Below are 25,642 nucleotides of genomic sequence, written 5' to 3'. Positions count from 1 at the left end.
AAAACAGATACACTGTCCTTCATAAAAATGATAACTTTTTGTTTTTAAAAGATACCAACAAGAAAGGGAAAAGATAAGCCATGGAAGGGGAAAAAGTATCTGCACGTCATATATCTGATAAGGGACTTGTATCTGGCATATGTAAAGAACTCATTTCTAATAATGAAAAGACAAACACAACCCAATTAAAAACACACAAAGAATCTGAACAAACATTTCTCCAAAGGAGATAAACAAATGTCCAATAAGCACATGAAAAGATGCTCAATATCATTAACCATCAGAGAAATACAAATCAAAACCACAACACGATACCACTTTATATCCACTAAGACGGCTATAATCAATAAGACATAACAGTGCTGGTGAGGATGTGGAGAAAGTGGAACGCTCGTACACTGCTGGTGGGGGAGTAAAATGGTGCAGCCACTTTGGAAAACAGTCTGGCAGTTCCTCAGAATGTTAAACATACAGTTTCCATATAACTCAGTCATAGGTATATACCTTTTTTCCACTAAAAATTATTTTATTCAAATTATGTTTTCCAAAAGAGAGGGTTCTGTGCTAGTCATCTTTGAAAGTTTTCATACCATTTCAAAACCACATTTGTCGGAATGAACATTTCAGATGGACGTGGTGTCATCTGGGCCTGAGAGACATCAAATGAAGCAAAACTGTAGAAGCTGTCCAACGTCTTTTGTGTGAACTGAGTACATGAGTCAGCCGAAGATACAGCAGCATTACCTACAGGAGCCTGCTGAGCCAGACCGTCCAATAATTCCACGGAACCTCCAATCTGAGCAAGACGGAATTCGGACAATAGTCATGGCTCCAAAGGGCGCTGGCTTCCCTCTCCAGATTTAAGACCTGAAATTCTGAAGAGGGCACTTGGTTTCCCATTCGTGACAAATCCTAGGAGTTGCCATACTGGCACTCCATTTGAATCAGGATAGGAAAAGTAGACAGATCCTTCCACTCCCTCAGGAAATGGGACTGTTCCCAGCATAAAAACCACAGCACGGTTGATATTTTCATCATCAGGCAAGTCAAAACCAAATTTATCCTCTGCCACTTGCCGTGCAGCTGTCTGCATCAGCCTCTCCGCCGCCAAGCGGCCAAACACGATGGCGGCTCCACTCAGCCGGCAGAGACCCTAAGTCCTGGCGCTACTGCCCTAGTCGAGCCCAAGAACCTTCCAGAACGTGGCGGCGGCGCCTACCCCTCTGCTACACAGCAACTAGGCCAGCGGCAGGAACGCCTCCTGCCCCCGTGACCTCTGACCTCCCCTTCCTCAGGTATATACTTAAGATAAAAGAGAACATATGTCTGCACAAATACTTGTACATGAATGTTCATAGGTACGTTATTCACAGCAGCCCCACAGTGCAAATGACCTGAATGTCCATTAGTGGATGGACAGTTGTTGCCTAGGGCTGGAGCGGCTGGGGAGCGATTGTTAATGGGTATGAGGTTTCTTTCTGGAATGACGGCAACGTTCTAAGACACACTGGGGTGACGGTTGCTCAACTCTGTGAATATACTAAACACCACCGAGTCTTATCCTTCAGATGACGTGATTGTATGGTGTGTGACTTGTATCTCAATAAAACTGTTGCTTAAAAAAGAACATTTACAGTCACACACAAAAAAGATTATGGGGAAAACAACTGTAATTTTTTTTTAAAGAATCTTTGATTTGGAAAGGTTTTTCTAAGTGTGGCAAAAAAATCTCAAAAATCATAAGATCACTTAACTAAAAATTTTAAACATCTATATGACCAAAAAAGTGATATAAACATAACTGTCTTATTTGTCTGTTTCCCAGCAGACAGAATACTCCTAAAGTCCTTCTTTCTCTTTTTGTATGCTAGATCCCAGTGTTAGCCTATACATAGGTACAAATATTTATTGATTGACTATCAGTCCTTTTTATATTTCCCTTTATTAGAGTACTTATTTATAATGGACTCATGATATTATTAAACAGGTTAGTGCTTTTTTTAAGTGTAATTCTCTGTGAAAAGGCAGGCTAGAATCATAAATCAAAAGCAGTAAAAGGCCAACATGAGGGAATGAAGAGCTAAGCTGTAGGCTGGAAGAAGATATCTGCAGAACACAAAGCTGATATAGGGCTGACACACAAAATATACAAAGAACTCATACAACTCAACAAGAAAGAAAACATACAACTCAATTAAAAGATAGGCTAAAGATCTGAACAGACACCTCACCAAAGAAGATATTCAGATGGAAAATAAGCACAGGAAAAGATGCTGAACATCTTGTGTGTGTCATTTGGGAATTGCAAATTAAAATGAGATACCACTACCCACCTATTAGAATGGCCGAAACCCAGAACATGGCCAACACCAAATGCTAAGAGGATGTGGAATAGCAGGAACGCTCATTCACTGCTGGTGGGAACGTAAAATGGTACAGACACTTTGGAAGACAGTTTGGCAGTTTCTAACAAAGCTAAACATACCCTTAACATAGGATCCAGCAATTGCAATTGCGAAAATGAGTTGAAAATTAACATCCACACAAAAAAACACAGTCAAGCAAGATGAACTCTAGAGACCTCCTGAATGACACTTTACCTCTAGTCAACAATAATGCATTGTACATTTAAAATTTTGTCGACAGTGTATATCTCATGCTGTGTTCTTATCACAGTAAAATAAAACAAAACATCCAGATTTTTAAAAAAATCTTCACATGAACGTTTATAACAGCTTTATTCCTAATGATCAAAACTTGGGAGATGTCCTTCAATAGGTGAATGGATAAACAGACTGTGGTACATCCATACAACGCAATATCATTCAGGGCTAAAAAATGAAAAGACACGGAAGAATGGAAATGCATATTGAAAAGGCTGCATCCTGTATGATTCCACCTCTAGGACATTCTGGAAAAGGCACAGCTATGGAGACAGTGAGAGATCAGTGGGTATCAGGGGTTCAGGAAGAGGGAGGAAGGGCAGCGAGGCTCTTCTGTATGACAATGTAATTAATGGTGGATACGCATCATTACACATTTGTCAAAACCCACAGACTGTCCAACACACAGAGTGAACCCTAATGTAAACTATGAACTTTAATAATAACGTCTCCCCAGTTGCGACGAAGGTACCACACCAGTCCAAGATGTTAATGGGGAAAGGGAGAAAGTTATATGGAAACCCTGTGTACTTTCCACTCAATTTTTCTTTCAACCTAAAGCTGCTAAATAAAATAAAGTTTATTAATTCAAAACAAAACAAAAAGACAACGAAGAAAAAGGCAGCAGTTAAGTGAATAGGCTCTGGAGTCTGTCTACTTTGTGTTTGAATTCAGTAAGTTATGAACCCTCCCCACTCCACCAGCTCTAAAGTTTATGGTCAGTCTCTGCCTTGGAAATACTACCGCGTAGGATCTAGAATGTCTTACACAAAGCAAGTGGTTAACACACAGTTGTTAACGGGATAGGTACCTTCCTAATTACAATTTTAACTATCATCCAGGTATCTGCAAATCCCTGGTGTTAATTTCCTAAAACGAATTCCTGGGTTATAGAGCAATCTTATCAACAGAATGAAGCATCTATCTGCATACGAACAAATTTCTAAATATGGAACAACTAAATAGTAAAGATCAACAAAGGCTTTCGCATGGATTTGGAATATATAATAAAGTTTGCATTCTCATGGACATACGGAGCACACAGGAATTTTCCATTTTAATACCACATTGTCCTCTTCATGACTTTATGAGATACGTGGGGCACCACGACCCCCATTCACAGCAGAGAAAGTCAGATGATCCCAGCCAATCCCCCCTCAATTCCCCCAACACCAGTCAACTCTGAGACTACAACTGGACTTGCAATGATCTCTCAAGTAATGAAACCTGAAAACAAGTTTTTTCTCTCTTTTCTGATTAAAAGGAGAGATGTCAGCCTGGCATAGGCTAATTATTTTTATTTAGCACCTCACTGCATAACTGATATATTTTTATGTTTCATTCTTTCCAATAAAATGACTTTTAAAAAAGTAAAAACCTAGCATCAATCAATAATTAAAGATTATGATGAATGCAGGAGGGGAGGAGATATGAAGCGACTGACCCCTAAAGCCTCTTAAACACCAAAAATCTGTTTTTGACAGTCACTCAAAAAAAAGTGTCAAGGTAACTAATTTTCTCTACTGGAAAATAGCATAATAAAAACTATAATATTGGGAATAATTTTTTAAAACCTAGTTATCCCTTCACCTATCCTAAATCTTGAAAAAATGATAAAGATATTATAGGAGAGCCCAGTTCCAGTGTTCAAATATAGTATTATCATCATTCAAAAGAATATTTACTTATTATAAAAGACAAATTTGTTTTATGATGCATTGTAGTTCAGTGTATAGAAGCTATTATTTGCTTCTGAAAACTGATGATTTGGTATCAGACAAAACTGAAATTCCATTACTTATACAGCTAAGGATTTTCTTGAAAGTATTTGGAACTGGGTAGTCTGATCTGCTCCAGGGGGGTTAAAAAAAAAGTCACAACCTTTACCTCTTTTCTGAAAAAAATCTGATTCTTCATTTTAGAGATTTAAACACTTAGATACACTGGCTGAACTGTGGTAGAGAAGTGAGGTCAAGAAGTCCCGTGAACTCAGAACATCACCATACAAAGTCACAGATGGCAATTCCATGTCCATCTCTTTGATGCCAGGAGTGCTAACACCAGGCTACGAAATGGCAATGATTTAAATACCCAATGAAAACAGAAATAGTAATCTGGGTGGAATTTGGATAGCACTTGACCCAAGAATGATTTCAACTAAATTAAGACTAGGGCAGATAGCGTCCCATTACTTTGATATTCCAAAATCATAAAGCAAACTGTGGACAAAGAATGTTGCCTGTCATCTCAGTGAACAAAGGATGTTGAGGCCATGCAGCTGCCCCCAGGAGTGCACCCTGAGGGGATTCAGGATGGAGAAAAGCAGGATACAGGCTCTAGACGGTATAGGTGCACATCAAAGGAATAATTTCAGTGAGCCCAGACTCCTGCATCTTCCCATACAGAAAAGCACTATATTCATTAACTTGAGATTTTTAGTTTTCTCTAATTAGCAGTAATCTTTTGCTGTTCCAACTACCTGGGGTTTTTTTTTTGTTTTTGTTTTTTGTTATTGTTGCAAAAACTCCTCCAGATCCTGGCTCTTCTCTTATGTCTCTGGAGCAGTCCCTCAGAGCTGTCTCAGAGGTTGTCTCCTGGGCTGTAGTCCTCAGAATGTCTGTTGAATAAAACATAATTCTCAACTTTTACATTGTGCTCTTTTATCCCCCAGTTGACAGTCTGGCGACCACTAAGGGACCTAGAGCTGACTTCTTCACCTGAACTCTCCGAGGAATGGGAGTCTTGGTACCAGCAGAGGCCTCTTCTGTCCACCCACCTCCTGAGAGACTCCAGACAAATCTGGGTGAGTCTCCCCTGGGTTCTCAGAGCTCCAGATTATTGGTTGATGACCCAGAGTTTTATGTGGTGGTATATAACAGGCACCTGGCTCCCAAGCTGAAAGACACTGGGGGCTCTGGACTGGGTGATGAGGTGAGAGGCTGGCCTAATATATTTGTCTCCAACTAAGACTCCAGCCAGGTTTATGTACGTACAAACCTTATACTTACAAGTACTTACTTAATTGGGAATTAAAGGAAATCTCGCCTCGAAAATGACAAAGATGGGGCTTTTTTATTGTGCACAGTTAAGTTAGAGAAAACCGGCTTGATAAAACACCTTTTCAGAATTCTGACCTTAAAGTAACAAAAGTCCTTCTAGGGGTAACTTGCATTTCCCTTCCTGTGTCTTTGAGATGTAAATATTCTACCTGATCTTTGGTGTTGTGTGTTTTTAAACGTGATCTCTGCCGTCCAGAAGGTAACCTACGGTGTACATCTGTCAGCCAATGGGGTGCCGAGCAGTCTTCTGTCTGTGCCAACTCTCAGGGACTTTTTTTTGCCACCTTAACCTTCATGTGTCAGCCTGTTCAATGAAGGCCTTTACTTTCTTAGACTATTTTTGGGAGTAAACCTTTTGGATCTTGTTTAGGTGGCACCCTCCACGCTCTCTTATTGGGAAGCCTCTTGCATTTTATTGGTTTGAGTCACTATTAAGATATACCTCATTAAGGGCCAGATGATAGATACTGTAAAATTGGAGATACTTCTAAACTGGTAAAATTTTAGAGCGCTCTCATAGTGAGCAGCTGTTTTATTGGTACCCATGAAAAAAACAAATTAGAAGGTGGAAAAAGACATATATAATGATTAACCTAAGAACTCCTTTAAAACAAACAAAGAAAAAAACTGTTTGGGAAGACTTATTTGTGGTCTCTGCTTCCCCTCAATGGGTCTTACAGATGCTAATAAAAGCATTAGGCTAATTAATGTTAACTAGTTTAACATGGAAGTTAAAAAAAAACCGAAGGGAAAAGTCTAGAGGCTTCTTCCTGACAAGGTGGAAATTTTAGAGACTGGTACCCCCCAAATAAAGAAATCCACAGATGGTTATTAATAAATGGGATAAATTAAATGGATGTTAGTGGGATTAAAACAAAAGGTTTTGATGCAACACTACCTAAGGATGATGGGCCAAAGGGACCCCCTACTGGTTCCCAACATTAAAGGGCCCAAAACAAGTCCACTCTACCCGGTTTAAAAACATATATATTTAAAAAGGCTGGAAGAAAATTACATTTAGATACCTGACCAACAGTTACTTGGGGCAACAGGGTAACTAATCAAGTGAAAAGAGTGACAAAAGGGCCTGAGTCCCTTGGTTCAACCCCTCACTAGGGACCCCAGAGCCTTTTAAACAAAATAGATAAAATGGTTGGGGAATGAAAGAAAGCTTCTAGGACTGACTCCTTGTATGACCAAAGCCTGTTGATTGGGTCCTAATGGAAACCAAAGTTAAAGGTATAAAAGTTGACAGAACTGAGATGAAAGTTTATAAAAATTGGTATATTTAAATAGGCTTTATATAAGATGTTTACATCTCTTTTGCTGAATTATATTGTGGGATAGACACGTTTCACTGGGCTTCCTCTACTTGGTATTATAAGACAGGGCATATGAATTTGGCTCTCATGAAATATTAAACATATGAAAGGAAACCAATAGGGTTACCTGAGCCCATACAATATAAAGTAAAAACTGGGAACTAATATTCAGGGGTCAACTGAAATGATAATAGACATTTTGCTCTGGGTCTACCCTGTGCACTCAAAACGAGGGCCGCTGTTAATACCTTATACAAGCTTTTGAAGTCATGATAAATTACATCCTAAAGCTCTAGAACATGGAACTCTGGATTTTCAGTTCAGTTGGAAATCTTCTGATACAAAAGCACATAAAGTAAGTATAGTTGGGCAAATCAATCTTTTAATATCATTTAGGTGGCAGATCAGTTCTTTGGAGAATTAGGAGCAGATGTATCTTTCAAATCTCTACAAATCAGAAATGTAAATACAGCCCACAAAGACCTGAGACTGAGCCTAATTAGCTCAAACAGGTAAAACCTGAAACCAAGGGGGAAAAAAAGGGGAAAAAGGCCTTTTACAACTCAAACTGTTGGAAAGGTTTCCTCACCCAAAATCTAATTCATAGCCTCCTTAAAGGTTTATTAAGGTCAAATACAAATCTTAAGTCTTTTCCACAAATAGTGAAGCCTTGGTCATCTGAGCAAACAAATTTAACTTATTCCAACTGTTACTTATAAACTAGTGAGTTTATATGGTAATACCTGATTCATAACTAAGCTTTTAGAGTGAAGCTACGCGATCTCTAGTTTTGTCTGTTTATATGTCTGGGTGTATATTACATATGAGATATCTCAAACTCTGGATAATATTATCATAATTAAACTTATAAAAGAGCTCTATATAATTGACTTAAGCACTTACAAACTTAATATTTCTAAATGTAAAATAAACTGGCTGGAGTGAATTTTGGGTTCACATGATCTAGGAAATATTCAATATTAAATTGATATCTGATATTAAAGCTATCTTAAGCTTGTTGGTTTAGTCAGTACAGACATGTCTTACTTTTATTGTACCTAGGTTTACTGAAGGTCATAAGTTCATGTTATTTGTAACAGAGTTTGTCAACAAAAAATTAAATAGTATGATTTTTGTAAGTTACAAAATAAAGGTAAATGAGATAAGAGTTTTCAGGTGAACTCTTCAGGAATAATTATGTTTGGGGTATGTCTATCTTAAAATAGTTTCTTCAGATTTTTGGTAATTTGAGTTTTGACAAGTTAAATGATGGGACTTTATTGAATATCCAGGTTATTTCAAATAAGATAAAATACTGGAATGTTAATTGCTAAACAGGTCTAAATCTACCTACTTTTGTCTCCTTACGATAGGGAAACTGAAGATGTTTGGGTTTATTGGACACATGTCTTGTACCACACTGAGGAAAGAAATTATGCTATGAGAAGATGTATGTTTCTAGCGGTTATAGATAATTCTAATCAGGAAATGCTGTTTGTGAACAAACAGTTCACAATGACTTGCTCCTTTTCAGTTTTTGCTAAAGATTAAGGTTTTTAAGGGTTAAAACTGTAATATGTAATCAAAGCTACTAAAAATATTAAGGGAAACATTTCAGTGTGCTAGGAAGTATGTTCTGAGCAAAAGAAGATATGAATAATAGAAATGAATTTGTTGGAAAAAGAAGGGTGATTTTGTCCTAGAGATATTTACTTCTGGATAAAAAAATTAAGGAACAAACTAATATGAACACAGAAAGTTGTGGAAGGTTTGCAGAAAGGGAGCCCTGAAAAGGAGTTCTAGACATGGTCAGGCTGGGATTAGATTAAATTTAATTAGGTAAATGGATTTTGTTATTAAAAGTAGGCTGGTGTAGGACTGGACTTGGTTCCTCTCTCTGTTAAGAGAACAAAGTTTTCACTGCTTTTGATAAGAGATTGATTTTCTGTGCCTCTAAGTGATCTGTTTTTGCTTTTGAAGTATTTTGTCACTTTTGTAAAGTGAATAAGTGTTGTTTCACAGTGACCTATGATCCTATTTGACCAAGTGTTTTGAAACCTTTTTGATACTTTTGACAAACTTCCCAAATAGAAAATTCTAACTAAAGTTCTTCTGACCCCCAGCTAACTCTGAGATGCTTGAAAGGAATCCTGAGATATTTCGAAGAGAGATATTAAACTAAGTTTGTTAACTTACATGGGAAACACTGTCAAATAAGTGGTGATAATACCTCCTAAGGTTAGATGTCATTCATATAGATATTCCAAAATTTGTAAAGAATTCCTAAAAGTCTGATATGTCCTGGTATAATGCTATCAGTCATAATTCTAGTTATTATCTTAAAATGTTGTTTGTCACAGAAATATCCAAGTTTCTTGTCAATTGCATTGTAATCAGATCTTTAACCATGCCATATTAAGTCTTTTGTCATTTTTAGACAATCATTGTTTTACTCTGATGCTTTTATATAATGAAGATCTTCAAGAAGATTTACAAAAAGCACTATTTGACAAATACAAGTTTCTGACAACTTTTAGATCATACCACTGAGCTGGAAAACCTTTCTTCTTACACTTACCCACAAGTTGATTAAATATACCTTTGTAAACGAAGATGAAACATTTCTTTTTCTCTCTACCTGATCCCTCCAGAATTTGGCTTCTCCAGCTGGCTCCCCTGGGGACTTGATGGCTTATTTCGACCAGATTACAACTAGTTATACTAATCATTGTTTTAATTTGCTCTCTTGTTAGTTTCAAATTACTTATGACTTGTCCCTCTCTCTGCTGCACTATGACCTTATTAATGTTATTAGCTGTATTACTTACATCCTGTCTATTCTATAAGATTGCTTTCTCTTGCATTACCCAATGTGTAACCAGGCCTCCAACAAAATCAATGATGTCTTAAGACAGCTGATCACATACATAACTCTAGAATAATTGTTAACAGTGCAACTTTAGATATGGGAAGAAATAACAAGGGAAAACAGCTTCTGGATCGTCATAAACTAGTAAGACAGGCGCTGCAGAGAATTTTAGATTACCAACAGGGCCCGATCCCCAAAATAACACATTGGGTGGCCTATCAACAGAATCTTCGCCTGATCTGGGAATGAGCCCTCCATGCACCATGGGACAAAAACTGGTCATGAAATGACTCCCAAACATTGGTCAAATTTATGACCAGGAGGAGGCACTGTGGACAAAGAATATCACCTGCCATCTCAGTAAACAAAGGATGTTGGAGTCATCAAGCCCTCAGCCACTGCAGCTGTCCCAACTGTCACCGTGGGGAGATTCAGGAAGGAGAGAAGCAGGACACTGGCCCCAGAGAGCAAAGGTGCACATCAAAGGAATGAGTTCAATGAGACCAGCCTCTTGCATCTTCCCATACCTGCCAGAATGCTGAATTCATTAACCTGAGATATCTGGTTTTCACTAACGAGCAGTAATCTTTTATGTTCCAACTACCTGGCTTTTTTTTTTTTTTTTTGCTTTTGTTTGTTTGTTTTTACAAAAACTCCTCTGCATCTTGGCTTCTCCTTGACCTCTTCAGAACAGTCCCTCAGACCTATATCTGAAGAGGCTGTCTCCTGGGCTTAAGTGCTCAGTGTGTCTGCGAATAAAACATAATTCGCAACCTTTAGGTTGTGCTTTTTTTTTTCAGTCAACAATACTTACCCGTTAGGTGTAGTAATACACGCACGAGGTATAGAAACTTTGAATGAAATCCTAAATACTTAATCCACGATGGCCGAATTTGACAAAATTCTACTTTCATGAAATTCGTTGACTTTGCAATAGGTACACCTGTTTATTCTATAACCACAAATTAATTTAAAGAAACTGAAGATAAAAACTAAGTCCGTTGTGGGAGAATTCCATATCCTGGAGTAAACTTTTTTGACTTTTTAAACGTTCTTTTGTTTTTAAGTAAAACAAAACAAAACAAAACCCATCCCGCTGCATCTTTCTACTTTTTTTTTTTTATTAAATGAAAGGGGGGGGCGGGTAATGAGGTATTTTACCAAGTCATCCTGACTTGCCCCCTTGGTTCGAGGGGCAACCATGACACGACAAGGCCTAGAGTTAATTTCAGGCAGCGCAGAAAAATTCCTAGCCCCAGATGCACTCTGGTCACTTGGGCAGCATGTGAAAGTTAATGCTGGTGGCAGAACGGTTCAAATTCTTAAGAAAGGAGTAGGACGGCTGCCAAGACGCCAGCCAGCTGAAGACCAAGGTGAAAAGCTGTGCAAATGTTAGTTTACCCATTTCCAACTCGGCAACAGACAACGCCTGGGCTTCGGGAGGGGCCTCAGCACCGGCGCTCGGGGAGATTCCGCGGCGGCGCCGTGCTGACAAGTTTCCTCCGTCCGTGACCTCTGGCCTAGTTAGTTGTCAACTCTGCAGCTGGACGAGCTGGGGAGGAAGCCGGAGAGGAACGCAGGGTCCGCCGGGCGCTGACCGCGCGCCCTCTGCCTTGGTTCCACCCAACGATGCGGGCCCCGGCTGCCCCGCGACCTCGCTCCCCTCACCCGCGCGCGCAAACCCCGCTCACCCGGGCAGGCCAGCCTGGCCAGCGGCACCTGCATGTTCACTGCAGCCAGTTACGCTGGCGGACGCCGCGGGAGGAGCTCGGGCTCGGCTAACCCAGGAACGGGCCTTCTAGGCCGCGGGGGGCGCCATCGCCCGCCAGCACGCCCGGAGTCTCCGCCTCCCTCCTCAGCGACCGCCCCGCCTTCACTTCGCTCCCGCCTCCCTCTTGCTGTGCACAGACGCCGCGTGAGACGCGCGACGAAAGCAGCGCTTCCGGGTCACGGACTGAGGGGGCAAGGGAAGAGACTCCAAGTCCCGGCGCCGCCCGCGGCTGCAGGCGGCGCGACCTCTCACCAGGGCGCGCGGAGGGCGCCGGAGCTCTTGGGGGCCGAGACCACCAATCCCAGGGTGCTTCGCGCGCGCAGTGCCAAGAAGGTGGGGCGGAGCGGCGCGCACGGCACCCTGGGAGGTGTTGTCTTCCGCTCCGGGAGCGCAGAGCCGCCCAAGGCGCACTTACTGGCACCTGATTGGCTGTCCCGAGAAAGTGACAGGGCTTCGCGGCCCAGGGCAGACAGCGGCGAGGAGGCGGGCCCGCGGGGCTTTAGGCGCGAGCGGTTTAAAGTCGGTTGGTATCGGTTCGGCCGCCGAGGTGCCGTCCCACCGCCCAGCCCGCTCCATGGCGGACCCGGAGGAGCTGCGGCTTTCCCCGCAGCCGCCGTTCTTCTCTGCCTCGTCTTCAGACTCGTCTTCAGCATCTTCCCCCGGCACCCCGGGGGATTGGGGCCGGCCGGTTCTGAACAGGAACAGCGGCTGGCCGGTGGACCCGCTGGAGGAGGTGGAGCTGCAGATCGGAGACGTGAATGTGACCGGCGGGTCCGGGCCGGTCCCGCCCGTGTTCAGGATCCGCGTCGGGAGTCCCGGGCACCCCTCCCGCGCCGCGGCCACGCCGGGGGTTCTTCGTGCCCGGCCGCCGGGGTCCTGGCCGGCGCTGAAACCCGAAACCGCGCAGTTCGCATCGCCCGTCCCACCTCGTCTGCGGGCCTGAGGGCCACGCCGTGATCGTCTGCCGGGACTTAAGGCGCCCTCGTCCCGGTTGGCCGCCTGCCCAGAGCCCGCCGACAAGGCGATTATCTGTCCGGGCGGACCCAGTCAGGACGGGTCACTCCCCGCCCGGGGGTCCAGACGGCCTCCACTAACCGGGCAGAGACCCCTCCCCGGGGTGTCTGTCGGGATGCCGTGTCTGGACGGCTTCTGTTGAACCCCCAATTTCCAGACCCCGCCTCCCTGAGGGGTCCCGGTTTCCGGATTTAAGGTCAAGTGTAGGGTGTGTCTGAACTGGGAGACCCTCCCGTGCAGATCGCAAACTGCGGAGTGAACGCCGTTATTAATGTCTCGTTGCTCAGTGGGTATTTGTTGTTCTAGAAGATGGCGAGAGTGCTGCCGCAGTTTGTCTCTGCTGAGCAGGCTGGGTCCAAGTGAGCGCCTAGAATGTAGTGCGGGTGTGTAACTTGAGGGTCTGTTCTCTGGTCTGTACGTTTTCACGGCCTGCCGCGTTCACAGGTAAATGCAGTGGTGCACGGCCCCTGGTACCCACGTATCAGTAAGAGCTGTGTCATAAGAAGACCATCAGGGCTTCCTTGGTGGCGCAGTGGTTGAGAATCCGCCTGCCGATGCAGGGGACACGGGTTCGTGCCCTAGTCCGGGAAGATCCCACATGCTGCGGAGCGGCTGGGCCCGTGAGCCATGGCCACTGAGCCTGTGCGTCCGGAGCCCGTGGTCCGCAATGGGAGAGACCACAACAGTGAGAGGCCCGCGTACCACAAAAAAAAAAAAAGAAAAAAAAAAAAGACCATCAGATACTTCTGGTAGTCGGTGTCAACGGGCCCAAGGCGTCTTGTTGAGCTAAATGAGACTCTAGTGTATTTTCAACGAAAAAAAATGCAGACTGCTCATGTCTCATCCGTCATGGATTATCTTTCTCGCAGACATACTTCCTCAAAGCTTACTTCATATAGAAGAACTTCTGGGACTTCCCGGGTGGTCCAGTGGTTAAGAATCCGCCTTGCAACGCAGCGGAGGCGGACCCGAGCCTTGGTCGGGGACGAAGATCCCGCGTGCCACCTGGGCATCTGAGCCGCGCGCTGTAGAGCCGGCGCCGGGCAGCTAGTGAGCCCGCGTGCCCCAAGGGCGAGCCTGCCTGCTGCAACTAAGACCCGATGCAAGCAAAGAAGCAACTAAATTTTTTTTTTTTTTTAAAGAAAATTCTTAGGTTTCATGAAAGAGCTGATGTTTTAGTTTGTCGATTTTTTTACTTTTAAAGAAAATAACTTGGGCGTTGGATTTGAGGTTCTAAGTTATTTTCAGGTTGGTTTATAAGATGCGGAGAGAATTTTTTTTAAAACTACTATTATTTGACTTTTTGTTTTTTAAAATTTCAGGCAGCATTTTCATTAACCAAACTTCTTGAAGCTGCATCTGCAGTATCAGCTCAAGTGGAAGAGCTTGCCTTCAAATGTACAGAAAATGCACGTTTCCTTAAAACATGGCAGGACCTCTTGAAAGAAGGCTATGATTCCTTGACACCTGACAGCTGATTTGACTGTAATAATCCATACCACCTGGTTTATTGTCCTATCCACACATGTACCGTGTGGATAGGTTAATCACCAGCAGTTCTGTATACAGAAGATGAAATCTTTCTTGGTTTTCTTCATGTTGTGAAAACAGAATATGATGTTATTTTTGATGCTGGCCCGTTTATCTTTAAACACTTTCTGTTCTCTCAACTTTCAAAGACTCTTCAATGAAAGTTAATTAGTAGATAATATTAATAATGCCACAGTGCTACCAGTGTAGCAAACTAGGTGGACCATTATTCTCTTCAGTTTGCAAGAAGATAACAAAAATGGCAGAGTTTGAAGTCGAGCTTTATTATATGGACCAATGTTAGATTCAGCTCCATTAGGCTAAGTTCCCTAGAATCAATGATTGTGTCTTATTACTTATATATTTCCAGCAGCTAGACGTCTGTTACACAACAGTCACTAAATGTTTGATGAATAAGAGTTGACAATGTAATTAAAAGCTGTTTTTTCTTCCTGTTTTTAGAATGAAGATTATAATTGTTTCTCAAAAAGATATTTGAGTCAGAACCTCATTGACCTGAAGGAAAATGTTATCCCTTTTTTTTTTTTTGCGGTACGCAGGCCTCTCACTGCTGTGGCCTCTCCCGTTGCGGAGCACAGGCTCCGGACATGCAGGCTCAGCGGCCATGGCTCATGGGCCCAGCCGCTTTGCGGCATGTGGGATATTCCTGGACCGGGGCACGAACCCGTGTCCTCTGCATCGGCAGGCAGACTCTCAACCACTGCGCCACCAGGGAAGCCCCAAGGATAGTTTTGTTTAGCATATTAGGTCATGGTTCTTGATTAATTTTTTTAAGTTAAGGATAACACATATGGTGTGTTCCTATACCAAAGAGATGCTTATTTTTATATTAGAAAACTCTTTTTCTTATGTGTCATGAAAATTACAATTTTTAAAATGTAAAAAAATAAACTTTTGTTCAAACCAAATGTTATTTCCATTTCTTTGGGTTCATTATTTTAAAACTTTTAACTGAAATATTTCAAACCTAACAGGAAAGGTGAATGATTTAAAGAACACCCATGGGGCTTCCCTGGTGGCGCAGTGGTTGAGAATCCGCCTGCCGATGCAGGGTACACGGGTTCGTGCCCCGGTCCGGGAAGATCCCACATGCCGCAGAGCGGCTGGGCCCGTGAGCCATGGCCGCTGAGCCTGTGCGTCCGGAGCCTGCGCTCCGCAATGGGAGAGGCCACAGCAGTGAGAGGCCCGCGTATCGAAAAAAAAAAAAAAAAAAAACAAAGAACACCCATGTATTCTCACCATGCGGATTTAATGAATGTTAGCATTTGGTATGTTTTCTTCAGATCTATGCATGTATGTAAATGTTAGATGCATTTGAAGCTTGTTTTGTTATCTCTTTGATCCCATCCCCTTCTCTCCCCAGAGATAACCACTGTCCTAGAGGTGGTGCATATTCTAGTTTGCGTTCTTTGTGTATTTTTAATATGTATGCATGTTTTCAAAACACTACAAAGTACTGTCCTGAAACTAACACTGTAAATCAACTACACTTCAGTTTAAAAAAAAAACTGTACTGTTTTGTGTATGTAGTAACCAGCCTCCAGAGGGCCCCAGTGGTCTTCTCTCGCCTGATACCCATGGCCTTGTAGAGTCAGTCTCCCGCGTTGAATAGTTCTGACTTGTGTAAGTACCAGCCTACTGAGGAAATGCACTGTGATTTCCCAGACCATACCTTTTGTCCATTTTTGTTATGTTTTGTGTTTCCCTTATGCATTTGTAGGTATTACATATTTTGAATACTAACTAATGATCCATTGTGTATGTTTCAACTATCTTTTGTAGTCTGTGGTTTATTTTTGTATTTGATTATAGAGTCTCCTTGAATAAACATCTTTCTTTTTAATTTAATCTCACCAATCTTTCATAATAGTGTTTTCTGGGTCTTGTCTAGGAAATGTCATAAAGATGCTCTCCTATATGTCTTTCCAAAAGTTAAAAAAGTTTGTTTTTAATGTTTAGGTGTTTAATCCACGTGAATTTCTTTTTGCTTATGGTTTAATTTTCAGGTCTTGTTTTGTGTGTTTAGTTTTGTATGTGTATAGCTGTTCCTCCAAATACCATGTTTCAAATGCTACATGTCATTTGATTGGCATATAAATGCCTCGGTCTGAGCTCTCTATTCTATTCTTTTGATCTGTTTGCTTGATCTCAAGCTAAGATTCCCTGTAACTTCCCCTGTTTTGGCTGTGTCATGAGTGTGATCTGTACTACTTTGGTTTTTGTGTGAGTTCCTCTCCCTGCCTCCCCCAGGTATGTTTTTTTAAGTTAGAAAAAGCATGTTAGTTGATTTCTAATTTTATTTAATTGCCATCAGCTTGGGCTAACCCTGATTTCAGGCACTGAGCCGTCTGTGGACACGTTAGTTAATTCCTCTACCAAACTTATAGCTGCTAATGTCGGAGCTCACAGGCCTGCAGCTCTGCTCTGCTTATAGTTTCTGTTGTCCGGTAGGGTCCACAGAGAAATTCATCTTATTTTCGAGAGTGGCTTTTAAAGAAAATCATCCTGTTTTATATTTCTTTTTGCTCTGCTTCATGGGAGAGATTGGGGAAGAGCTCAGAGCATAAACATTTCTTAAAGACCTCAGAAAAAATTTTAAACTTAGTAGCTCATTGCCAGCTCTATGCAAACCTCAGAGGACAATTTATTATTCTGACTGATGTAAACTTTTAAAAGCCTCAAGAGGCTGAAATCAATAAGATGGAATTTTTAGCATTAAAATAGTGTATTTAGTTTCAAAATTTCCTAGTATGAAATATGCATCAGACACTATGCTGGGAGCTTTATAAACATTATTTCATGTAACCATATTAGCTCTCTGAGGAAAGTGATATTATTCCTATCTACAGAATAGAAAACAGGCTGAGATGAAATAATTTGCCTGAGGGCCTCCAACACCCAAACTAATATGCTTGTCTATAACATACCTAGCTTTTGGTTAGAGCTATTAATATTCAAAGTTGTGATTTTATCTACTCTTCCCATGCGATGGTTTATGTGTCAACTTGGCTGGACCACAGGGTACCCATATATTTTGGCCAAACATTCTGGGTGCTTGTGTGAGGGCATTTTTGGATGAGATTAACAATTAAATTGGTAGCCTGAGTAAAACAGATTGCCCTTCATAATCTGGGTGGGCCTCATTCAATCAGTTGAACGCCTTGGAAACATAGCTCTTCCTGCCTGATGACCTGTGAACTGAGACATTAGCTTTTCCTGGTTCTACAGAGCTTCTGGCCTTTGGACTTGAACTAGGACATTGGCTCTGCAGGTTTTTGGACTCGCCAGCCTCCATAATCACATGAGCCAATTCCTTATAATAAATCTCTTTATATATGTAAACATATATATATATATATATACACACACACACACACACACACACACACACATTTGTTGAAAGTCTACCACATTATTCATGTGGAAAACGTATTGGTATCATTCCGTGTAAGAACAGAAATGACTCAGACAAGCCATATTTTTAACAATTAAAGTTCGGGTAGTTTATTTTCAAAAGAAATCTATATAATTATTCAATAAATTTGTTACGTTTTTGATTCCAGTATTTTCATGTTTCAGACATTTGGGAGGTATTTAAAACTACCTGAAAACATTTTATTCCTGTGTAATGTTTTCAAATTATGAAAGCAAAAAATTTCAATAGCTCAGAGCTAAAAAGTGTCAGATGAACTTGCCGACCACATGAACAGAAGGTAAATTTATCCCCTGATGACTTTCTTTGTAGAGAAAAATGTCCTATAGAGTAAAACATGCAGATCCTTTCCCCCTGAAGTTCAGGTCCTGAATCAGTGCATTATGGCCCTTTTTTTCTTTTTCCTTAACTGCTTTATTGAGATATAATTTACATGCCATAAAATTCACCCATCTAAAGTGTACAATTCAGTGGCTTTTCATATAACCACAGAGTTGTTTATCTACCACTACAATCAATTTTAGAACTTCTTTTTGCCCAAGAAGATACTCTGTACTTCTCAGGCATCATCTCCCCAACCCTCCCACCTCAGCAACCTCTGATCTACTTTGTCTCTATGAATTTGCTTATTCTAGATATATCATGTAAGTGGAATCATACAGTTATTTGAACTTTTTGTGCCTGGTTTATTCTCATTCATCATGTTACAGCATGTGTCAGAATTTATTCCTTTTTATGGTTGAATAATATTCCATCATATGTATACACCACATTTTGTTTATCTGTTCGTCAGTTCATGGGCACTTGGGTTGTTTCTATCTTTTGGCTGCTGTGAATAATGCTATGATGAGTATCTGAATACAAGTATCTGAGTCCTGTTTTATTCTGGGTTTATACCCAAGAATGAAATTGCTGTATCATATGGGAATACTATGATAAGCTTTTGAGGAACCACCAAAGTGTTTTCTACAGTGACTGCATCATTTTGCATTCTGACCGGCAATGTAGAAAGGTTTTCAATATCCACGTCCTTGCCAATACTTGTTATTTTCTGGTTTTGTTTTTGTTTTTTTAAATTATAGCCCTCCTAGTACATGCAGTGTTATCTCATTATAGTTTAATTTGCATTTTCCTAATGATTAGTGATATTGAACATGCTTATTGGCCATTTATGAATCTTCTTTGGAGAAAAGTCTATTCAAGTCCTTTGCCCATTTAATAAATTGGGTCGCTTGTCTTTTTTGTTGAGTTATAAGAGTTCTTTATATATTCTGGACATTAAACCCTTCTCAGATATATGAATGAAACTTCTTTCATTGTCTTTTCACTTCTTTTAATAATGTTTGTTGATGCACAAAAGGTTTTAATTTAGATGCAGTCCAGTTTATCCATTTCTTTTCCTTTTGTTGCTCATGCTTTTGTTGTTACATCTAAGAATCCATTGCCAAATCCAGGGTTTGGAAGATTTCCCATATATTTTCTTCTAAGTGATTCATGTCATATTTATGTCTTCGATTCGTTTTGAGTAAATTTTTGTATATGGGGTAAGGTAGGGGTCCAAATTCATTATTTTGCATATGGATATCCAGTTGTCCCAGCACCATTTGTTGAAAAAACTGTTCTCTCCCCATTTGATTGTCTTGGCATCTTTGTTGAACATCAACTGACTGTTAAATATGAGTGTTTTATTTCTGGACTCTCACTTCTGTTCCACTGATCTAAATGTCTATCGTTGTTCTAGCTGTTCTGATTCTTTCCTTTGCCATACTTTTATTCTCTTTTTATGATCTCATATAATGGTGCTCATTTAAAGCAAAAAAAACAACCAGGAAGGAAGTGACAGAGAGGTGCTGTTTTAAGTTAATATCAGAGCTCTTTTTTCATAGTAATAAATATGTTTATTGGCTCTCAAGTATATAGACTTGAAGAGAGGTAAGATGAGTTCTTAAAACAAAATGTCTGTACTTTGCTAATAATCAGACATTTTCTCTGATGCTAGTATACTGATTATTCCAAAACCGTAAACCTTTATTTAAGAGTGTCTGTGATTCTTACATTTGCTGGTAAGCAAGACAGACAAAGCTCTACCTTAAACTAGGAGCTGCCGATGGACTTTTTATATTCTTGTAGTTACAATTTAACATTGTAAACATTTAACATAATACAATTTAACATTGCAAATTGAAAAGATTCTATAGTGTCTACTCTCAGGAATTTACTGCAGTGCCATGCACATAGTAGGTACTCAATAAATGCATGGTAAAAGAATGAATGAACCTTGAAGTAGATTTCTCTTGATTTCCTATGCAAAATATGTACCAGTTTATACACATTATCAATATAATTTATTTCCCTTTACATGGGCATCAGTCATTTTGATTTTTTCCCAAATAACCTCATGTCCATGTAAGCTAATTTATTTTAGCCATTATTATAAATTATTTTGTGGTGTTTATTTTATACTAATAAACCCATCATGAAGCATCCCACAGTATTCTCTGTGTAGAAATAGATTTCAGTCAGTTATGAATAGGAATTGAGTCTAGTTGATTGAGAAATGAGTGATAATTCACAGGGGTCTGTGAAAAGAGCTGGCTTCATTAGCTCAGAAGGCATCTCCTGCAGGGGCCACATTTCTACCCAGATGAACGATGGAGCATATGTCTTCTGACTTCCTTTGCTGTCAATAGATCTTCTCTGTCTGTAGTTATACCAAAACTGACGGATCATTTCTTTGAATGGTCTTGTGGTCAGAGTATAGAGAATTGGGTTCAAAGCACTGTTGATAGGCAGAATAAAAATCACTACCCAAGACGTTATGGTACCTGGAAGAGAAAAATGAAATTCCTTGAGTGTTTATGGATGTTCACAAGGTATGGACACACCTTGTCCTTGTTTCCCCTAACCCCCAGCCCCCCACAGTGACTTTTGAGACTTAATTTTTTTCCCCTTGATGTCACATAATTAAATACCAAGTCTGTATGTGTTTCCAGGATGCCAGTGTTTGAGGGAGGTGCTAACACTATCAAAAACCAGGTTTTTTTGCTAAGTAGCTTTTCTTGAATACATCAACAAAAGTATTCTATTGGGTAGAAATGTGTTTTACCAAGTGATTATATATTACTTGGATATGATTCCAACTTAGGAAAAGCAATATTGTTTAGTATTTAAATCATACCTTTTCAAGTGTTTTAATTATTAGATAGTACGTGTAATATTTCTCAGAATATATAGACTTAGTTTTAATAGATTTCTTTTCTGCTGTTTATTTGGTTTGAAAAACAGGTATGCATTTTTAGGTTTTTGACTAGATATTTATTTCAGTAAAAACATCTTTGGCTAACTTTATCTTAAAATTACTGCAGTATATATGCAACTACCTAATACTCAGATTTTTATTCTAATTTAATCTATGCTCTCTTCCCTCCTTTACTTATAAAATGTAAGGCACTATCACCACCAACCATGGGATAAAGCAAAATTAAAGTTGTATGTTTATAAATTTTTAAAGTGTGAATATATATTGCAGTACACATACAGTTAACAGGATTTTATACATTTTTTTATTGTGGTAAAATATACATAACATAAACTTTTCCATTTTAACCATTTCTAAGTGTACAGTTCAGTGGCATTAACTACATTCACGTTGTTGTGCACCCATCACCACCATCCATTTCCAAACCTTTTTCATCTTCCCACACTGAAACTCTGTACCTTTAAACACTACCCCCCTCCCCCGCTCCTCCCCCTAATCCCTGACAATGCCATTCACAAACTTTTCCTCTCTGTGACTCTGACTACACTAATTACCTCATATAAGTGGAATCATACAGAATCTGTCCTTTTGTGACTGGCTTATTTCAGTAGCATAATGTTTTCAAAATCTATCCATGTTGTAGCATGTATCAGAATTTCCTCCCTTTAAAGGCTGAATAGTAATTCATTATTTTTATATAACTCATTTGCTTTAAGCATTTGTCCGTTGATGGACCCTTGGGTTGTTTCGCTTCCACATTTTGGCTACTGTGAATAATGCTGTCATGAACATGGGTGTATGAATGTCTGTTTGATTCCCTGCTTTCAGTTCTTTGGGGTATATACTCAGGAGTAGAATTGCTGAGTCACATGGTAATCCTATGTTTAAGTTTTTGAGGAACCACCATACTGTTTCCTACAGCAGCTTGCCATTTTACATTCCTGCCAGCACAAGAGTTCCAATTTCTCCACATCCTTGCCAGTACTTGTTATTTTCTGTTTTTTAGAACAGCCATCCTAATGAATGTGATATGCCTTATTTTTAAATATCAAGAGTGCCTTCTTCTGTTGTCTCTCACACTCTGGGGTAATGTTCCCTAAATTGCTATGTATTTCAGGAAGAAAAATTTCTTAAGTTATAAAAAAAAAAGTGAAGTAATTATTTGATAATCATTTTGACCTGTGTTCCTTTCTGGTCATCTTAAGCATGGGATTATCAGAATTTCAACACAGTGAGTATAATTTATTGGAATCATTGTTCCTTTGTTCCCATAGTCACTATGGTTTTTGGCATTTGTGGAAAAAATTGAACACGTGGCAGCCTCCAGCTTGCGCCAGGAGAAGCTGTAGCCCCTGCCATGCTCTGGCTCCAGCCCCCCACCCCTCAAGGCAGCAGCTGCCAGTGGCCCAGGAGAAGCCCTGGCTCACACGGGGCTCTGACTGTAGCCCCTTCGTCTCCAACCCCCCAACCCCCACCAAGGCGACGGGCCTGACATGCCCCAGGAAAACCCTTGCCCCTGTCTATTTCAGATTCAGCTCTCCCACCAAAGCCACTGGGCATGTGCAGACCGCACAGGGGTGCTCCCACATAAGGACACAAATCAAGCTCAGGATAGGCAACTGTTTTGCCTAATTTCACAGAGACAAACAGAGAAAGTCAAACAAAATGAGATGACAGAGGACTATTTTCCAAATTAAAGAGCAAGATAAAACCCCAGGAGAAAAACCAAAAGAAGTGGAGATAAGTAATTTACGTAACAAAGAATTTAAAGCAATGGTCATAAAAATGTTCACCTGCCTTGGGAAAGGACTAGAGGAGCACACAACTGTAACAAAGAAACAGAAAATGTAAAAGAGAACCAATCAGAGCTGAAGAATACAATAACTGAAATGAAAAATACACTCGGGGGTATCAACAGTAGAGTAAGTGATACAGAAGAATGAAACAGAAGAATCCTTAGCAACCTGGAAGACAGAATAGTGTAAATCACTCAATCAGAATAGCAAAAAGAAAAAAATAATTTTAAAAAAATGAGGATAGTTTAAAGGACCTCAGAGACAACGTCAGGTGTACTAACATTTGCATTATAGGGTTCCCAGAAGGAGAAAAGAGAGAGGAAGGGGGCAAAAAATGTATTTGATTAAATAATGGCTGAAAATTATTTAATTTAACCTGAAGAAGGAAGCACCTGATCCAGGAAGCACATAAAGTCCCAAACAAAATGAACTCAAAGAGATCCACACTAAGACATATAATAATTAAAATGGCAAGAGTTAAAGCGAGAATTTTAAAGGCAGCAAGAGAAAGGCAAAGAATCACATACAAGGGAAACCCCATAAGGCTACCAGCTGACTTTTCAGCAGAAATTTGCAGGCCAGAAGGGAGTGGCATGATATATTTAAAGTATTGAAAGAAAGGAAAAAACCTATAACCAAGGATACTGTACCTGGCAATGTTATCATTCAGAATTGAAAGAGCAGCAGCAGCATAGCACAGGGAGATCAGCTCGGTGCTTTGTGGTGACTTACAGGGGTGGGACAGGGAGGGTGGGAGTGAGGCTCAAGGTGGGAGGGATATGGGGACATATGTGTGCATATGGCTGATTCACTTTGTTGTGCAACAGAGACTCACACAGCATTGGGAAGCAATTGTACTCCAATAAAGACGTATTTTTAAACAATGAGTTTCCCAACAAGCAAAAACTAAAAAAATTCATCACCACTAAATCAGCCTTACAAGAGCCGTTAAAGGGACTTTTTCAAGTGAAAAAAAAAGGCCGTAATAAAAAGTAAAATATACGAAGGAAAAAAATCTTACTGAAAAAGGCAAATATAGAGTAAAGGCAGTGGATCAAGTACTTAAAAGAGCTAGTACTAAGATTAAAACCAAAAGTTTGTAAAATCAAAATCAACTATAATTACAATAAACAGTAAAGCGATACATATAAAGATGTAAAATATGACATCAAAACAAAACTTCAGGGGGGAATAACAATGTAGAGCTTTTAGAATGCATTTGAACTTAACTATCAGTTTATGTGTGTGTGTGTATACATATAGATAGATAGATAGATAGATAGCATGGTAACTACAAACCATAAAACAGCAATAGATACACAAAAAAGGGAAAGGAACCCAAACATAACACTAAGGAAAATCAAGGGAAGATGCTAAAAGAAGACAAGAACAGAGAAGAACTACAAAAACAACCAGAAAACAAGTAACAAAATGACAATAAGTACATACCTACCAAGAACCACTTTAAATGTAAATGGACTAAATGCTCCAATAAAAAGACATAGGGTGGCTGAATGGATTAAAAAACAAGCCCCATCTATATGCTAGCTACAAGAGAGTCACTTCAGAGCAAAGATACACACATACTGAAAGTGAAGAGACGGAAAAAGATATTCCATGCAAATGAAAATGAAAAGAAAGCTGGGTTAGCAATACACATATCAGACAAAATAGACTTTAAAGAGAAGTCTGTAACAAAAGCCATAGAAGGGCACTTATATAATGATAAAGGGGTAAACCCAAGAAGAGGATATAACATTTGTAAACATGTGCACCTAACATAGAAGCACCTAAATATGTAAAGCAAATATTATCAGACATAAAGGGAGAAATTGACAGTATTAGAAGATGGTAGGAGACTTTAATACCCCACACACATCAAGGGCTAGATCATCCAGACAGAAAATCAATAAGGAAACAGTGGCTTTAAGAGACACATTATACCAGTTGGACTTAATAAATAGCTACAGAACATTCCATTAAAAACAGGAAATTACACATTCTTTTCAAATGTGCATACAACATTTTCCAGGATAAATCACATGCTAGGCCACACAACAAGTCTTAGTAAATTTAAGAAGGCTAAAATCATATCAAGCATCTTTTCCAAACACAATAGTATGAAACTAGGAGCCAATTACAGGAAGAAAAATGTAAAAACACAAATGTGTAGACTAAACAACATGCTACTAAAAAAACCAATGGGTCAACAAAGAAATCAAAGAGGAAACAAAAAATTACCTTAAGATGAATGAAAATAGAAACACAACCCTCCAGAATCTATAAGACATAGCAAAAGCAGTTCTAAGAGGGAAGTTTACAGTGATTCAGGGACACCCCAAGAAACAAAAAAATCTCAAATGGACAACCTAACTTTCTAATGAAAGGAACTAGGGAAAGAACAAACAAGGCCCAAAGTTAGTAGAAGGAAGGAAGATCAGAGCAGAAAGAAATGAGATAGAGACTAAAAAGTAGTCGAAAAGATCAGTGAAACTAAGAGTTCATTTTTTGAAAAGATAAAATATTGCTAAATCTTTAGCCAGACTCATCAAGAAAAAAAAGAGAAGGGATCAAAATAAATAGAATTAGAAATGAAAATGTAGAAGTTAAAACTGATATCACAGAAGTACAAGCAATCATCAGAGAATATTACTAACAGTTATATGTCAACAAATTGGACAACTTACAAGAAATGGATAAATTCCTAGAAACATAAAAACTTATAAGAGTGAATCAGGAAGAAATGTGGAAAAATGTATTCCATGCAAATGGAAATCAAAAGAAAGCCAGAGTAGCAATACTCATATCAGACAAAATAGACTTTAAGTGGAAGACTGACTGTTACAAGAGACAAAGACTGACATTACATAATGATCAAGGGATCAATGCAAGAAAAGGATATAAC

General features: G+C 39.8%; 3 protein-coding genes and 1 pseudogene across 8 annotated transcripts in view; 1 reads left to right on the top strand and 3 right to left on the bottom strand.

The window, feature by feature from the left end:
* The window catches only part of ETFDH (electron transfer flavoprotein dehydrogenase), a 37,110-nt gene extending 25,123 nt beyond the window's left edge, over window positions 1-11,987 (bottom strand). Inside the window, exon 1 of one of the 4 annotated variants that reach the window (XM_059066817.2) lies at window positions 11,605-11,987. In XM_059066817.2, the coding sequence (XP_058922800.1) occupies window positions 11,605-11,638 (34 nt within the window). In that variant the 5' untranslated portion in view covers window positions 11,639-11,987. Of the gene's footprint in view, window positions 1-11,314 lie in introns of all 4 variants that reach the window. The other 3 variants (XM_067035436.1, XM_067035437.1, XM_067035438.1) reach the window with 3 other exon arrangements.
* On the bottom strand, window positions 536-1,117 carry LOC131758580 (protein Hikeshi pseudogene; annotated as a pseudogene).
* A 185-nt stretch (window positions 11,988-12,172) lies between the features above and the next one.
* On the top strand, window positions 12,173-14,265 carry C6H4orf46 (chromosome 6 C4orf46 homolog). Its single transcript, XM_059066830.2, has 2 exons — window positions 12,173-12,438; window positions 14,021-14,265. Exons 1-2 carry the CDS (start codon window positions 12,259-12,261, stop codon window positions 14,174-14,176), a joined length of 336 nt encoding a protein of 111 aa, XP_058922813.1. The 5' UTR covers window positions 12,173-12,258; the 3' UTR covers window positions 14,177-14,265.
* Window positions 14,266-18,755: 4,490 nt separating this feature from the next.
* The window catches only part of RXFP1 (relaxin family peptide receptor 1), a 94,329-nt gene continuing 87,442 nt past the window's right edge, over window positions 18,756-25,642 (bottom strand). For all 3 annotated transcript variants that reach the window (XM_067036885.1, XM_067036886.1, XM_067036887.1), the window contains one exon: window positions 18,756-20,507. In XM_067036885.1, the coding sequence (XP_066892986.1) occupies window positions 20,206-20,507 (302 nt within the window). In that variant the 3' untranslated portion in view covers window positions 18,756-20,205. The remainder of the gene's footprint in view (window positions 20,508-25,642) is intronic.

This window comes from Kogia breviceps, chromosome 6 (genome assembly GCF_026419965.1).
Source record: "Kogia breviceps isolate mKogBre1 chromosome 6, mKogBre1 haplotype 1, whole genome shotgun sequence".
Classification (NCBI taxonomy): Eukaryota; Metazoa; Chordata; class Mammalia; order Artiodactyla; family Physeteridae; genus Kogia; species Kogia breviceps.
This window is presented reverse-complemented; position numbering and strand designations above follow the sequence as displayed.

Coding starts and splice junctions, on each gene's coding strand:
- C6H4orf46 (XM_059066830.2), top strand. CDS start 12,259: ATGGCGGACCCGGAGGAGCTGCGGCTTTCCCCGCAGCCGCCGTTCTTC. Junction 12,439..14,020: donor TGGAGCTGCAGATCGGAGAC/GTGAATGTGACC, acceptor TTAAAATTTCAG/GCAGCATTTTCATTAACCAA.